Genomic DNA, 18265 nt, shown 5'->3' on the forward strand with positions numbered 1-18265 from the left:
ACGATAACCACTCACCATAAGGTGGGCCGTATGCTCGTCAGCCTACAAGGGCCATAAAAAAAAAGCAAGTCCGCACGAAACGAAAGAAAAATGACCAAGTCATGGTGACCATAATACTTAATATTTGTTCATAATTTATTCGGTCTAATTTCGCTAATTACTGTTGATAAACGTTTTTATCGCGTATTTCAAGGTTTAGATGTTTCATATAAATGATAATAAATCAAAAACGTATACAGTGGAGATACACATATTTATTAAATTCAGATTCAAACATACATTTGGAGTACAAAATTCGGAGGAAATCCACACCTTGAAGATTATATTTCGGTACAGGATTTTTTCACGTTTATTTATGTTATAATGCAATAACGTTGCAATATTATACCTTCCGTATATAATTTTATTGCAACTACTCAAATGCTATTTAATTAATTATACAATAAAGACATTCAGAAATAAATATAATATAAATAATTTATCGCGAATAATCTATAACAATTTTGAAGGAATACGACTGAAATATAAATAATCGTACATTAATAATACTAGATAAAGGGAATGCATAAGTGCAAAGATAATAAATAACGTGATAATAAACACAGGAAGCTTTGAGCTATTCGTGCTGTATTAAACAAGGAAACCTTTATAAAAAAAAAACAATGATTTGTTTATTTTTAGGTCTGACCTTTTGACAATCTCTTAATTTGACGTTTACGTCGTGTTTTTTTTTTTTTAATTGATACCCCGTATGCTCAATACCGTAACGTTATTTTGTAGAATTATATCATTAGTCATAGTGAAAAAAGGTATTATATTAATTAAAATACAAAATATAAATGTATTAATCAACTTGAAAATTGTGCTTACGGTTACAAAGTTTTAACTGTGTACAAAATGATCAGACCTTAATACTGACTAAAATATAAATTAAGACATCTTGTTGAAGTCACACTTTTAAAAACATATTATATTCGATATAAATAAGAACATCACTAACCCAGTAGACATGTTTTCAAAATATTTTCACAGTTTGATTTGCTATTCGTTTTACAATTTTCGATTACTTTATTATTTTCGAGGTAATTTTTACGAGGTTTTACTGTTTATCGAAATTCGTAAGTGTTGTATTTATAAAATCGATTTACGCACATATAAAAATGCCTCATTACAACCTTATAACGGAATTCGGCCCAAACGTGCCCAATTACTATAAACAACATAGTTAATCCGATTATGAACTGAATTCTCTTCATACAATTTTTTCCGCCCTAGGTCATTCGTTTGATGACATTAATTGCATCAAGAATTATCTATGCGAGTTTTTAGCCAATATGACCAAGGAATTTTCGTCATTTTAAAAACATCTTGTCAGAATTTCAGCCTTGGCAGTCCAACAATTTTGTTTTGGACGTTCTTGTAGTTGTCACTATGCTAATGGCCTTTTAACCGTTCTCGTCGTGAACTCGTTGACAGTCGAATAATATCGATTTTTCATTCGATTAAAAACAGTACCACTTAGAAATTATTTGATTTACCTCTCTAAGAAAATCACATGTTGGCCAACAAGAATGTGATGTATTAAGAACTACGTTCCGATTTTTTTCACAACGAATTTAAATAAAAAGTATTTTTTTAAACAGGTACTTTAAATACATCGACTTATCAATCTAGCAACAATGTAAACATTGTAATAAATATTAATAGTATTGTATATTACTGATACAGACAGGACAGTATGAATTACAAATGTACGTTGTATTAGTGATTATGCTAAACAAGTAATAATACTGTCCTTCCTTTTTGAATATTATTTTATTTATCATTTAGGAATCGAAAGCTTGTTAAACATAAAATCAGTACATAATATGGAGATATACGACAAAGGGAAGATCTTCCACCGAGCGGGTGATATTTGCTCGGTAGACCGACGGTCCGAATGTTGTTGTTCGGAACTTGTATATATGCGCTTTATCTTGAAAATGTCGTAAGCGAGATTCAGGCATCTGTCAATTATCTTGCGTTGTATGATGGCTACCCGCCACATCACTCCCCTCCGAGACTGGAGGTCGTGTCATATTTAGTTATCGTTGTCCGTGCTGAGATTAGCTTGCAAGTGCCAGTGCTGCTCGAAGTTTGCGGTGAGTCGAAACTGAGCTTGAATGCTGCGTGATTGTTGCCAGTGCTGCTCGAAGTCTGCGGTGAGTCGAGACTGAGCTTGAATGCTGCGTGCGTGTCGCCAGTAGTCCATGTGTGCAGAGCTGCCACGCCGGAGATGTGTGACCCCAAGCGTTGATGATCCGGTCGTGGGCTGCGATGAACTGTTGCGGCGTGATGAGGCAGTGAAGTTGCGTGCCGTAGGACCAGGAAGCGCGGTGAGTCGGCTGCGATGGTCCTGTTGAGGCTGCGATGCTGGCTTGCTATGGGACGACTGTCAATGACGTGCTTTTATCTGCGAGAATGCGGGGATTGTGGTAGCCGGAGTTCTTGATGCGCTGAAGATGAATCAGAAGGTTGCGTGTTCACATCACGTCGGGGTCACCAGTTTATGGAGATATACGACAAAGGGAAGATCTTCCACCGAGCGGGTGATATTTGCTCGGTAGACCGACGGTCCGAATGTTGTTGTTCGGAACTTGTATATATGCGCTTTATCTTGAAAATGTCGTAAGCGAGATTCAGGCATCTGTCAATTATCTTGCGTTGTATGATGGCTACCCGCCACACATAACATATGAAAAATATTTAATAAATATGTGAAAAACTTAAGAAAAACGATGCAGGAGTGCACTCAGGCGAAGACCGAAACTATAAAAATAAACCTATGAAATTATATATAAATCGATGCTAACACGTTGAATATAAAAATTGCCGCAAAAATGTAGAGTGAGTATTAATTTATTACAAGATCAAACCGGAAACGTAAGTGACACTTTCGCTCCTGTGACTAAGTTCAGAAACCAAGCTTTCGATAATTACGTGATAAAAAATGTATTATGCATTATTATTTAAATCTATTTGTCACGTTTTGTACTTGGCGTATTATTAAATAAATAACATTTATTACTAATCAATTAATGTCATGTTCAAATATTATGCATGGTTTTGGACAACTACAACATAAAATATATTTTACTAAGCAACTTTACTGTGATTCAGTTTATATTCGATTCAAATATTATCCGCCCTAAAGAGAAAAATGCAATCCGAGATTCAATAGAGAAGAAATATTACGTTGGTTGTAAACAATTTTTTTTTAGAATGATCGATCATTTAAATAAATAGATTAAAACAGTCCAAAAATTCCTAAACTGAAAAAAAAAATCCGCCCTAAAAAAAAAATTATACGACAGCATCAACACAACATAATATATTGAATAATTATACTGATAAATGGAAAACTAATTAAGTATTGTTATTAATTTTGATTTATGATTAAATATAGTAATACTTTGAAGTCAAGGAAATGCTATCACAGAGTTAAGATTTTCTTGCTAATTAATTATTGTTTACACTTTAAGATTGTTAAGACTCAGTAAATGCGTAGTTGGTATTGCCGCTTAGACCACCAAGGATTAGGTAAAAAAAAAAAGTTGAAACCATAGATAAATTAACGACACAGTAGCGTCATCTGTTGGATAAACTTGATGACGAATTTAATTTGTTTTTGACTAATTTTAACACATTTTGAATTAATACACATAATATGTTTACACCAATGTGTGCGTTTATAAATGTTCTATAATTATTTTCAAGTCTCGTTTTCGTTGAATGGAAAACCAATAATTACACAGGTCTGTTAATATTATTAATGTTGTGTTATTAACTGTGAGTTTGATGAATATAATTTGATCTTTGAATTGGCAGCGAAGACAATTACAACGTTACATATCGCGAAGTATAAAACAGTAATTATTTTTAAATAAATTAGCTCCATTCGTTCTAATTGGGTCAACCTACAAAAAAATTACTTCCCAAAAGGACTATTCGAGAATCAGTCTTGCAAAACTAAGGAATGAATGTAAATGAGGTACGGGTTGTTGCTATTAGAAATATATATAAGTTCTAAGACTTCACTTAAATATATAAAACACAGTATAAAATCTCAAAGGTTACTTAATTTTTCCGATACAATGGAAACGATATATTATATTAGTATAATAACATTAATAACAGGTATAAGAAATATTGTAATCAGTCAGGTATAAACTAATATCAACAAACTATTTTAATAATTATTATTATTATAAATCTTGTACTTTTATTGAAGAAGCTTCGTAGTAATAATATCACTTTGATTAAAATATCGAATTACAATAATAATTTATCAGTGTCTATGGAGATTCAAGTTATTAAGTAAAATAGGTTCTGATACATTCAGAACATTACATGTGTGAGTTTACAAAACAAGAAACATACATTATAAAAACCAAATCGACAAAATTGAATAATATTTCCAAAATTACATCGCGAATCATTATTAAGTATTATTTATAATTAATAACATGCTGTTGAATAGTAAATATTAGAAATATATGACAATAGAGAAAGAGTCAATTACTAATAAATTCGAATTGAAACAAATTTACATTAATTAATAAAGATACACCATTTTGCTTTAAGCAATGGTGATTCTGATAAATAAAATAACGCGAAGCTAATTAAATAATATTTTAGATTACAACTCTTTACTTTCAATGTAATCGGTTTCCGTAGCAAGTTTGGAAGCATCTTATACCACTGAACACATAGACATTGTGGAATTGCCTTTATATGATAGTAATATTGCATCATTAGTTTAGAATTTCCTCACCAATAACGAGCAGGAACTGAGATCGGCTTTTAGTTTGGCCAGTTCCGAGAGGCATATAGAACGTCGAGCAAAATCAATTTTCTCACAGAACACCTGAAATAATTACGTATTTATTACTCATTTTATTATAATTATATTTTCTTCATAGGCTGGTATGGTGAGTGAACGCTCACACGACAGCACGTTAGAAGAAAAACCCATATTTCTATTCGAAAAAATTCGCTAGAATGTTTTGCGAAATTGGAAACACACTACTTTGGAGTAACTGGAAATGTGCGAGACATTTTCACGCATTATTAATAAAGCGATTACAGTTTAAAATTAGCAAGAACAATTTGAATTTTAAAGTATAATATTATATACTTATGATTTATAATACTTATAATTTTACTGGTGGTAGGACCTCTTGTGCATGCGTTTCGGTCTGAAGAGTAGGGCAGCCATTGTAACTTTACTGAGATCTTAGAACTTATATCTCAAGGTGGGTGACGCATTTACGTTGTAGATGTCTATGGGCTTCAGTAACCACTTAACACTAGGTGGGCTGTGAGGTCGTCCATCCATAGAAGCAATAAAAAATAAATAAAAAATATTTCTACAATGTTCAAGTTTTCTGAATTATACATGCACTACTACAAGCACCTTTTACAGTATATTTGTGGAGATACGATTACCAACAAAGAGTGGGGTTCTTGTAAGGGTATTTTCGAATATATCTTTACCTTGAACGCTTCAGGGATCTCCTCAATGGCCCTGTGCACGAGCGTTCCGTTAACGTAAAGACAGTTTGCAGCCTCGTCTTCTGGGACTGACAGTGTTTGATACGAAAAATTAGCCTCCCGTTCCATTCTCTTCAGCAGCTCTTTTGCTTCCTGGCTCGCGCCCACGCAAAGCACGTCATCGCCGGCAACGGTTATATACTTTTTGAGATGTTCAGCTCCTTTGGACATCTGAAAATTTATTAGTACACTTTTATAGTGCACTGAAACATCTAACATTTATGTAAAAAAAATAAACATGGCGCGTAACGGAAGAAATTAAGATGACGCGTAACCGAAAAACGTTACATACGTTTTTTCCTCACTACGTCGACAAAGAAGTTTCACTTCAAAAAAAAACTAGTCTACATTACATTAATTTTTTAATGTTAATAAAAATGGCTTTAGACATTTATAAAGTAAGTACTTACATTTTGAACTACATCGAACAAAATAGGAGAGTGAAACATAAAACAAAGAATACGTCTTGAATATGGCTTGACGCCGAGTATTGTTATCAAAACGGACATGATTTGCATTAAAGATGTCAATTATAACCTATACTTTTTATACATAGGTGACATATGAAATGCAGAATTCCGGTCACCTGTATTCTCTTAAATTTAGCAACCACGCAAAGAATACATGTAATAAGTCGAACTATTATCACATGTAAAATTATAAAATTTAATAGGCAATTTCCATAAATTGTTATTTTAAATTTCAATATTTACCTTTATCGGAGTACATGGAAACTCCGGAAATGTTTCGGCCAGCAAACTAGCTCCAGCCTCATTGGTAGTTTTACAAATACCCACAAAAAATTCTCGACCTTAGAATAACATTAAAAGTAATTAAAAAAAATCTTATTATTTATAATATTTACTACATTGGACACGATACATTGCGTAATATTACACATACAAGTACACGTTGTACTACTTTTTGTACAGTAATTATGAAATCTCTTTTTTCTGTAGATGGTCAGATTCGGAGTCTCTTTAAATCTTTATAGGTTAATTTAAAGAATAGCTCTTTCATATTACAAGATCAATTTTCGTGCTGGTGTACTAACCAGTGAAAAGGACATCTGATCCACAAATGACCGCATCAGATTCATCTTGCTCCACTATACTCTGTCTCAGGTCTTTCTTGAGCACTTCTTTCAAAATCTTAAACTGCAAAAAAAAAGAAAAGCATCTTGTGATAAATATCCTTGCTGCGCTTTGCCGTTGCAATTTTTTTATATGTAATAATTATTGTAATATTACAAATGAGTCGTCTATTATCAAAGGTGACAATCTGTGCATTTGGACAAAAAAATGTTATTGATATGTCAATACAGATTGATTTGAATATAATCGTCTCCTTCAAAAAATACGGTTTAAAACCTGCATTAAATAAATGTTAATACTTAACCTGTTATTTATCTAAGATGTCGTTCAGAAGAGTTTTGTGACTGCCAATGGAATACAAAGTCAATAATTCGTTTTTCTGATTTACCAATAATTGTCCAAAAGTCACATACATTGCCGGCTTTGATAATAGTCGACTCAAATAAGTTGGTCATATTTGGAGATCTCCAACAAAACTAGAACCCGAATTCATAACAAAGTAATGGTAAAGCGTAGTCGTAAGCCACACAAGGCCCGTTTTATTTATAACTATAGCGAGTCGGCCAATTGGTACAAGTCATGGCATAGCCCCAAAGTGGCCGATGATATTAACTCTGTTTACCCACCTGCACCATTTAAAATGTAGTTTCGAAATGACCCCAAACTAAAAACGTGTTAAATAAAGCCTGTCTTGAGCTCAATGAATCGATTAGTTTTGTAGTCACTAGATAACAATAATTTAGGGATTTTGTCCATTTGTGGATAGCGCACTATAGGGCAGCGGCAGCCGCGATGCAATCCGAGTTCGGGGACTCCTATTTAGACAGTTTACTGAAGCCGACCGCCGGTCTACGCGCAGTTGAGGCCGTAACCGAGGTTGTTTCACCTTCCAGCTTACAAAAGTGCGTACTAGACACGGCTATTTCAGACGGTAACTGCACTGTAGTTCCGGAAGGGAACCGACAAGGAAGCAACCGATTGAAAATGTATCGGGTTCCGACCCAGCAAGTTGGTTCAAGTTCAGTATTCGGGTATATCAGGGGCATCGGCTAGGTGGATTGACGGGACGCGACTCCGATCCGGTCGTAGATTCAGCGAAGCACTGCTCTTGATAGGGCAGATTTTAGCAAATCCACTCAGATAGGCGCGCCCCTTGGTGCGGAGAAATCGTGAGATGATAGTATGAAGAGCTTAGGTCCAAATAGAAAAAGTTGGGACTACAATTTGTACCAGCTAACCGTTGGTCACGACCATTATGCTGGGTTAAATTGGTAATATATATAATATCGTCGTTTGAACTACTTAAACAAGATTAAATAGAAAAGTAATGTACCTATAGGTGAGTAGGGTATGGCTGTCATGTGCCCTCAGTCGTGAAAAGTGTGTTCCTATAACTTTTCAAATACCTGGAAAACTGAATTATCAAAGAAATTGGTTGGTTTGTCAAGACATGTTAAGTACTTGTTAAGATATGGAATATTGTTGGGTTACATTATTGTGATTTTATTTGAATGCTGTGAATATTCGTCTGCAATACAAAACACTCTTCAATGTGCAATAAATAACATGCACTTTGCGGTTACTATAATATTAAAACAAGTAAAATAATTATTAATTTGATTTAATTTAATTTGTAGCATATAATGAAGCTTTATTGTGAGAAATTCTACTGGTGGTAAGACCTCTTGTGAGTTCGCGCGGGTAGGTACCACCACCCTGCCTATTTCTGCCGTGAAGCAGTAATGCGTTTCGGTTTAAAGGGCGGGGCAGCCGTGGTAACTATACTGAGACCTTAGAACTGATATCTCAAGGTGGGTGGCGCATTCACGTCGTAGATATCTATGGGCTCCAGTAACCACTTAACACCAGGTGGACTGAGAGCTCGTCCAACCATATAAGCAATAAAAAACTTTTTTTTTTTTTCATTCAGAATTATGTAGGTGAAAAAGAAATAACTTTTGTAAATGAACATTCGCAAACAGCATAATGAATGGACCAATTAAGGTGTCAGTATTTACTAAAGGGGTCAATTGAATAGATCGTTGTCACTGTTGAGTAATGCAGACCTGTTTATACCTAATCGCGGACACACTATATGTACCGAATATTAGGTCCTTACATATGAAATTAGCGTTTTGTCGTACTGACCACTTTGATCTGAAATATGTCCTCTTTGGTTAAGAGCTCCAAATTCAAATTTAGAAATTCATTTGAGTTTTGAATACAGTCATTCGTTTGTTTTTCCTCATTATTTTTTCTTTGGCGTCGCTTATTACCGTACAATGGAAAACATGAAATACCTATCGGTAAATTTACGAGTACGAGTTCTACCGTGGCACCATTGCTGCAGAAACAGCTCGAAGGATTAATGATGTGTACGGCGCTGGTGTCGCAACAGAAAGCACGGTACGTTTTTGGTTTCAACGTTTTCGTTCTGGAAATTTCGACCTTCAGAACCAACCCCGTGGACGGCTGGAGACCAAAGTGGAAAATGAAGAATTAAAGGTTATTGTGGAAGCGGATCAATCACAAAGCACTTCAGAGATAGCTGCAGGCTTCGGGGTAAGTGATAAAACTGTATTAATCCACTTGACACAAACCGGGAAAGAAAAAAAATCTTGAACGATATGTTGTACCTCATGAATTAAGTGAATGGAACTTGCAAACACGCGTCGACTGCTGTGTTACTTTGCTCAACCGACACAATATTGAAGGGATTTTAAATCGAATCATTACTTGTGATGAATAGTGGATACGTACGATAATCGGAAGCGCTCGTCGCAATGGCTGAACCCTGGAGACCGAGCCAAATCCTGCCCTAAACGAAAATTTACTCAGAAAGGCTACTTGTGAGTTTTTGGTGGACTAGCGCCGGTGTCGTTCACTACAGCTTTCTAAAATCTGGCCAAACCATTACGGCAGATATCTATTGTCAGCAACTGCAAACCATGATGGAAGAACTAGCTGCTAAACAACCGAGATTGGTCAATCGCTCTAGGCCACTGCTGCTTCACGACAACGCAAGACCACACACTGCACAACAAACTACGACTAAGTTATATGAGCTACAATTGGAATGTCTGCGACATCCAACGTACTCCCCGGACCGTGCTCCAACAGATTACCATTTTTTTCTGGATTTTAGACAATTTTTTAGAAGGAAAAAAAATCAACACCGACGCGGCAATCCAAACCGCTTTCAAAAGTTTATTGATTCTCGGCCCAAGCTTTTTTTTAGTAAAGGGATCAATGAACTACCTATGAGATGGCAAAAGTGCATAAATAACAACGGTGCATACTTTAATTAATAAAATAAATTTTACAAAAAAAAATGTCTTTATATTCCTCCCGTACAAAACGCCAATTTCATAATAATATGTAAGAACCTAATACCAATATGACTCATTTTGTAAATGGTGTTGAAACGTAATTTATTTGACTAGAACATGATCTGAGTTTATTGTTGAACCATTCCACATTGGTGGCAAAGGTTTGCTACTATTAAAGTTTTGAAGTCAAGATTTGCGGTGTGCTGGTATTAAGTAATGTAACTACGCCAGTGTTTAGATCCCCCAGGTAGGGTATTAAGTAATTTTTATAAGGAAATACGGAATTAACATGTTTATCGACTTCCACGATGTAGAAACATATAATTATTGTAATCTATCATGTGACAAAACAGAATAATAGTTTAAATTTCCAATTTTCCCATTAGTTGTTACCCACGTACTGGCCCGCGTGTTCAAGGAAAAGTGTCAGTGTAGTTTCGTATGGGAATGAGATGTTTTTGCGGAATAAAATGTAGCCTATGTCACCGTCCTGACCTAATTCTGACACTTTAAAAAGAATCTCGTCAATCCGTTGTTTCGTTTTGACGTGAAAGCGGAATACACAAACAAGCACAGTTTCACATTTATTATATTAGTATGGATATGAATCGATTTATATTTTTTAAGTTAACTTTTACTTTCACATTAATCACTGCAGTAGATACTAATGCGCGGTTGAGTAGATGCTAATAATATGGGTGCCTATTATGAATTAAAAATTAGAAATTTTTTCTGCATAATGAAATACCCTATGGTTGGATAGTTATAGCATCATATATTTTACTAGTTTTATCTAGTTCTATCTATCTATTTTACTCGTATCTTTGAACGACACATTTTTGATTTTCCCAGAGTTATATGCCATAAGAAAATTATTATTTTTTACTTAATAGTAATAACCATCTATCTTCTTGTCAAAAAAGAAAAACAGAAAACTCGCTAGTTTATCTTTTCTATAACTGAAAACTATTCCAAAATTGGATGGGTAGTTTAGATGTAAGCGGTGAAACAGAAAGGCGGACATCGACCTTTATTTTACCAAAATTGTACTATTTAGAGAAGATATATCATTGGACTCAAATAAATTAAATTAATAAATGAATGAGAACATGGCCTTCAAACATAATTTAAAACAGTTAATATCACAAATATGAATAATAATGGTTATTTATTGGTCAGATGAGACTCATTAACGCAAGGTTAATTTCGTTTTTAAAATACATAAAATGACAACATAGACAAACTATCGTTTTATTCATCGACCGGTACTTTTAATTTAGAACAAAATGCTTAAAGATTGAACTTTTTCAATTAGGTACCACTTTTTTGAGTCGTGGATCGAATTCCAATCGAAATCTACGAGCCGAAGAGGCACGCAACATTTGTAGAATTTCCATTTTCCTGTCAGAGGCTCGACAGCGGCAGATTAATGTGGAGAAGAGTTCTCTCTCTCCAACGATCTGCCACCTTTTGCGAGATGGTGGACTCGCAGAAGTTTATTCCGAGAATCGCCGCTACCAAGCATCGGAGCCACGATGTTCGATGACGAGAACACAACGATGATCCTCCCAACCGAAGCGGTGTTCTCGTCGGAAGTTGACATTCTATAGTTGGCTCCTTTCTGACGACTCGGTACCTTGTGGTAAAGTAGCTTTTTGATCCGCCAGAGCTTACCCAAGCCGAAAGGTGAGACGCCCGGGACAATCGAACTAGCAATCGAGTTTAAAATGTGGCGTTCCAGACTTCAAGCAAGGCCCGTCAAGCCTAAAGCCTCCGTCATCGAACGATAACTAGGCCGGGACACAGCTCGCATCAGTCACGGAAGTCACATCGGCACCTTTATTTAACTACGAACGTTACCACCTTCAACTCCTAAGATAACATATTCGCCGCTATGAAAGCCGCTTCAAGGGAGACAACGCAGTTTCTAGAACATGATATCCTTTAAAGTCCACAATCAGGATGAAAACTAGAATGAAAGCTCTGTCAATAAAACGACATCTTACATTCTACGGTCATGCATTGGCTTAATAAGTCCTAGTTACTTCAATCATAACTGAAAATTTTCAAATATAAAACGGAATTCTTATAACTTTCATGGCTTTCTGCACTACACACACCATTATTAATTCATAAACCACAGATTCTGATATTATCTACTGAACAATGCTATATGCCAAGACTGGTTATAGAAGCAATATAAATTGGCAAATATAGACACTTCAACCATGGTGATGGCCGGTTATCTAGTGAATGGAGTCCAGTATTAAATTTGGTGAAAGCCAATGAAATCTCTATGCATTCAGAAAGTGAAAAAACTATCAATTCTGGGAGTATTTTTAGAGGTTGAATCATTGAGTTCCAAAGTTGATAGTCCCCAAAAATGGACTTGTTGCATTGTGGACTCCATTTAAGTGGGTGGATACCATTTAATTCCATTTGAGTGGGTTCTATTTAAGTCGTCGCTGTCGTCGCCGAACATACTGTGGAAGGGCAACCCGGTCGGCGGTGTATCGCGTTCCGACCCGGCAGGCCGGTTCTGGCCCAGTGGGGTATCCCGGAACACCAGCGGCATCGCCCGGGCGGACTGGTATGGCCGCCTTACCGCGGAGACCGACGTCGTTGGTCGTCGACTATCGCCTAGACGACCCGTCGGTCGGGCGTCCTCGGGGTGGCGCCGCGTGTCTGGTTGTAGTGTTGACCGCGGGAACCCCCCTACTCTGACCTGGTTTTGACCCCGGACGGAGATCGGACGTCAGATGTAAGAGTGCAGGGGAGTCCTTTAGTGTGTGGGCCCTAAAATTCATTGGGCCCGCGGTCTGCTTCCAACACCTTGCAGATAGTTGAGTCCCCCATACCCCGCGCGCCCCCTAGGTGCGGAGACCTCGAAAGAGGTTCGGCCCCCAGCCCGAAAAAAAAAACTATAATCTACCCATAACTGAAATTTCTATTCCAACTTGTGACTATCTTAAAAATTAAGCTGAGAGAACATTTGAAAGATATTCAGTTAAGAATTATAGGGTTATACTAAAATGTCCTCATTCCTAAATTATGTTAAGACTTTTTAAACTTTTCTTACAACACAGTCTTAATTACGTATCCTGTAATTTATTGGTATTTGTTAGTTTGATATCAAATAGATTTTCAACTGCATTAAAAAACTAAAATATTTAAACCCATTTTGTGCTCTTGTTTAAATTTATAATCATCACTTTCAAGTATTACGAAATGTGATAGCTGTGTAATACTGGCTCATGCAGTCGGAGTATATTTTTAACAGCAGAAAAAATACATACTGGTGGTGAATTTTTTTAGAAATATGTTATTTAGTATACTCACATCAAAACTTTACAGATCAAAAATCGAAAATCACAAAACATTTCTGTGGATTGTTCAAAATAGAAACAGTTTCGAATGTAAACTCAAGATTTTGTTAAAAGCTGAGATGGTGGTAAGACATCTTGTACTGGTGGTAGGATGTCTTGTGAGTCCGCACGTGTAGGTAACACCACCCTGCCTCTTTCTGCCGTGAAGCAATAAGTAATGTGCTTTGGTTTGAAGTGCGGGACAGCCGTCGTAGCTACACTGAGATATACCACCTACCTTGAGATATGAGTTCTAAGGTCTCAACCTCAACTCATATCTCAAGGTAGGTGGTGGCATTTACGTTGTAGATGTCTATGGGCTCTGGTAACCACTTAACACCAGGTGGGCCTTGAGCTCGTACAACCATCTAAGCAATAAAAAAAAGAAGCTATCAAAGTTAAAACCTATTTATAACACAAAACATAACCATGTTACATTACTTAATTGTCATTTTTTTATTGCAGAACAGGATGTTGTAGTGACATATACCTTGATTTTAAAAAGGGATTAATGATGTAATGGATAAACGGTTTCAACTGAATTAGTTGCATTATTTCGCTGAATTAACATTATAGCAACATACTAAAACAATTCGCAATTTCTACTGTAATAACTTACATTACGCGCCTCAGCTTCGTTTCGCGGCTTAAGCAACAAGGCTATTCCATGACAAATCACTGCCACATCGTCAAGGAAAATATTTTCTGTGATTGTTCCTTCAAGATTTAATTCAATCACTTCTATATTCAGTTCTTTCAATAGTCGTACGAAGCAATCGTGCTGGCGCCGTACATCTTTGGGATCCACATCCTTGCCGAATCCTTGGAGCCCAGTGGTTATTTTACCAACCAGTGCATGGGTATATTCATTCATTTTAAAATCCATTTCTAGTAACAGTATACTAACTGCACGCACGTACGTAGTATTACTGTCTGATAATCTCTTCTCTAAATATTTTCAGGATGATCCACAATTTTCCTCTTCCTTAACCTTAATCCTTATTGTATTTTATTGAGTGCACCCTGCACTTGTACAAATTACACTACAAAAACCCGCCAGCGCAGGATATTGAGGATATTCATTCAATTAACTTATCCTAGGAATGCCAAAGCCAAATCATAAATGTCAATTTTCGGAACTACGGTGTATCTATGGGTACTTTTTGATCTATGGGACTTTATGACCTGGTAACTAAGATCTATAGGTCAAGTCTTACTTTAATTATAACGACATTTTTTATTTATTGAAAAATGAAATGAAATATAATCTCAGTAAAAGGGTGATCATTTACTAAGACTTTTCGGTGGATTTTTTAGAGGATCCTGAGAAGTTACGTTCAGCGGCTTTGTTTCATTTTCCCACATTTGTGCACTTTCACAGATACGAAGCAGTTCAAAAAACCACTGTTATTATACATATAAACCTGAAGAATTACTAAATAGACAAAAGAAAACAAATCACATAACTGCGCTCTTCGCGTTCTCGCCAAAAAGCTAAAAAGTCGCTTTAAGGGAATTACGAACTAGGATGTGATTAATGATGCCCAGTATACATCGCTTCGAAAATGTCGCAAGGTTTATAGACGTTTCGGTGTTTTCTATTCAGGTAGCAACAATAAATACAAAAAAATGCATGGCTGTACCTTCTTTTCCACACGTTGAAATTAACATTACATTTTTTCGGCTACCTTGCATAAAACAACTAAAAAGTACAGGTCCACAACTAATGGGACGTACTTCATGGTATGAGAAGTTTTATTTATGCAAAGGTAGTGCGAACATCAAAGCTTTCTAATTTAAAATAAGCTAAATCTCCCTTATATACAAATCCCATATCATCTTATCTCATTTCATTTAAGTTTATCCCAATTGATTAATGTCTCAAATTAATCATCTTCATTTCATTTCATTTCATTTCACTCCATATGAATACCTATCATTTTTCATAAAACTAACTTTCATAAAGAATATAAATTAAAATAAGACATGACTTTTTTTTTTTTCTTTTTATTGATGCACAAAACAAATTACAACCACTAAAATTATAAGTTTAAATGTTTAACATAACAATCTGGATTGCAATTCAAAACAGGTGCATACAGAAAATTTTTTACAACTGAACAGATGCCTAAATACGATGTATACATACTCACATACGCTCACACTCACACACACACACACACACACACACACAGCTGCACGCACACACACTCACACACATATGTAAGTTACTATCTGATTAAATTAGATCTAATGTATTATTAACTGGACAATATTAATTATTTGAGAATATGTTTAACTAATTTACAATATTTATAAAAATTACTCTCAAATATATCAAGATCAGTGTTGTCACTTGCCAACTCGTTATAATGTCGTGCCATTCTAACAATGGGATTAAAGTATGAGATGTTATTTTTGTGAATTTCAAGTGCAAAAAGATTAGTGCAATGTGATCTACGCGCAGTATATCTGGTATTAAAAGATATTTGCGAAATTAAATCACTTGAATTTATTATATAATGTATGATTTTGTACAAATAGACTAAGTCAAAGTATTTACGACGAAGAGATAAAGATTCAATTTTGAATTGGGTTAGTCTATATTCATAATTAAGATTATTTCGACCTGGTTTCAAACGGTAAGCTAATATCCTAAGACATTTTTTCTGCACTCTTTCAATATCATCTATATGAACTTTATAATACGGAGACCATATTGGTGTAGCATATTCCAAGAGACTTCTCACAAGTGAAAAAAATAAGTATAATACCGAATGAGGATTCTTGAAGTCTTTGCTTGATCTGAGAACGAAACCTAAAAGTTGATTAGCTTTAGAAGTTATATATTGATAATGTGAACGGAATGAAAGTTTCTCATCAAAGATAATACCTAAATCTTTAGCGACAACGGACCTATTTAAGACACTATTGTTCAAAAAATAATTATTAATGATTTTATTTCGTTTATTCGTAAATGAAATAACAAAACATTTGCTACTATTTAAAAACATATGATTAGAATTACACCATTTAACTAATGTATCTAAGTCTTGCTGCAAAAGGGAGCAGTCAGCTGGACTTGAAATATTGTGAAATATTTTTAAGTCATCCGCATATAATAAATGATTACAAACTAAATATTCAGTTAAGTCGTTTACAAATATATTAAAAAGCAAGGGTCCGAGATTAGAGCCCTGCGGTACGCCCGATGTTACTGTGACAGGGGACGAGAGAAAGCCCTTCAAGGCCACCAACTGACTTCTCTTGTTGAGGTAAGAAGAGATCCAACGAAATAAGTTACCGTGTATGCCGTACGAGACTAGTTTATGAAGTAGAATACGATGATTGACTTTATCGAAAGCCTTGGAAAAGTCTGTATAGACAGAATCAGTCTGGCCTCCAGCAGCAAAAGATTTACAAAGAAAATCCTTATATACTAATAAGTTGCTTATAGTAGACTTGTTTTTTAAGAACCCGTGCTGCTTTTCAGAGATTAGAGGTTTAAAATGATTATAAAGATACATGTAAACTGAAGATTCAAATATTTTGGCAAAACATGATAATATGCTTATAGGTCTATAATTCTCACATCTCGATTTATCACCACTTTTATGAATGGGTATGATATATGCGGTTTTCCATAGATTAGGGAAAACACCACTAGCAAGGGATTTGTTAAAAAGTTTACATAAAGGAGAAACTAACTCATTTCTACAACTCCTAACAAAGTAGGGGGGTATTCGATCAGGTCCAGCACCCTTACTAATATTAAGTAGCTTAAGTTTGAGAAAAACCTCGCCCTCATCAAGTACAATAGAAGATAACGTATTACTTATGCGATCCTTAAAGTACATGTGCTCATCGAAAGTATAAGAAAAGTTGGCAGTTGTGTCTTTCTCATAAACAGAGCTAAAATATTGTGAGAAAAGCTCACTTATTCTCAATCCGCTAGTTGCAATCGTTTCACCGAACTTCATGGCCTGTGGAAGAGATGTGTTAGATCCATAAACTCTTCTATTGTTAACGTAACTCCAAAAGATTTTAATATTTTTATTAAGTGAGTTTTCAATAGAAGATACATAGTTATTGTAACAATCAACAGCTAATCTCTTACATCTTTTCCTGAGAAGTGAGAATACGTCATAATCGCGTGGATTTTTAAATTTTTTAAATAATTTGTGATACTTATTTTTCTCTTCATTGCACTTGATTAAAGACTTGTTATACCAGATTGGATATCTATGGTGTTTAACATTAGTAACCGGGGTATATTTATTGATTATTGCAAACAATGTACTGTAAAAGATTTCACAACATACATTAACATCATCATGATTTAGAATTTCAGACCAGTCTGTTAAATTTAATTCATACTTAACTTTATTTAAGTCGCACTTGAAGAAATTTAATCTTTTGCGGGGATTTTGTTTTAGAGATTTAGATAAGCTATACTGAGGAATATTTATCAATATTGAGGGGTGATATCTGTCTAGTAGACTTAATTCGGTTGTTTCATTAACAGTAACAGTCTCCAAATTAGAAAGTACAAGATCAAGAATACGCTTATTTGTGTTTAAAATCATATTAGCTTGCTTAAGACCACAAGTAGTTACGAGTTCTATTAAACTATCAGACTTTTTATTTGGAATATGTGTTAAAGTAGTTCGATAGAAATATGAAGAAGTTAATGATGGCCATTGTATGTTAGGAGTATTAAAGTCTCCAACTAATAAAAAGTAATCATCAGGAACTTCGTTTAAAATAATGTTTTGGCAGTGTGAATAAAAATAATCTATATCACTATAATTCATGTCAGGAGGCAAGTAACAAACACAGATATTAATATTAGGAACACAATTTTTTTCGTGCATAACGGTAATCC

The 18265-nt window shown here is 35.0% G+C and overlaps 1 protein-coding gene across 1 annotated transcript; it reads right to left on the reverse strand.

The window, feature by feature from the left end:
• Nucleotides 1-236: 236 nt before the first annotated feature.
• LOC101745683 (N(G),N(G)-dimethylarginine dimethylaminohydrolase 1) lies at nt 237-14528 on the reverse strand. The gene is made up of 6 exons (XM_021350414.3): nt 14000-14528; nt 6647-6749; nt 6306-6403; nt 5536-5763; nt 4814-4906; nt 237-2495 (listed from the first exon to the last, which is right to left on the reverse strand). The coding sequence occupies exons 1-6, from the start codon at nt 14264-14266 to the stop codon at nt 2421-2423; spliced, it is 864 nt and encodes a 287-aa protein (XP_021206089.2). The 5' UTR covers nt 14267-14528; the 3' UTR covers nt 237-2420.
• Between the last annotated feature and the right edge of the window lie 3737 nt (nt 14529-18265).

The sequence above is a fragment of the Bombyx mori genome, chromosome 1 (genome assembly GCF_030269925.1).
Source record: "Bombyx mori chromosome 1, ASM3026992v2".
Lineage (NCBI taxonomy): Eukaryota > Metazoa > Arthropoda > Insecta > Lepidoptera > Bombycidae > Bombyx > Bombyx mori.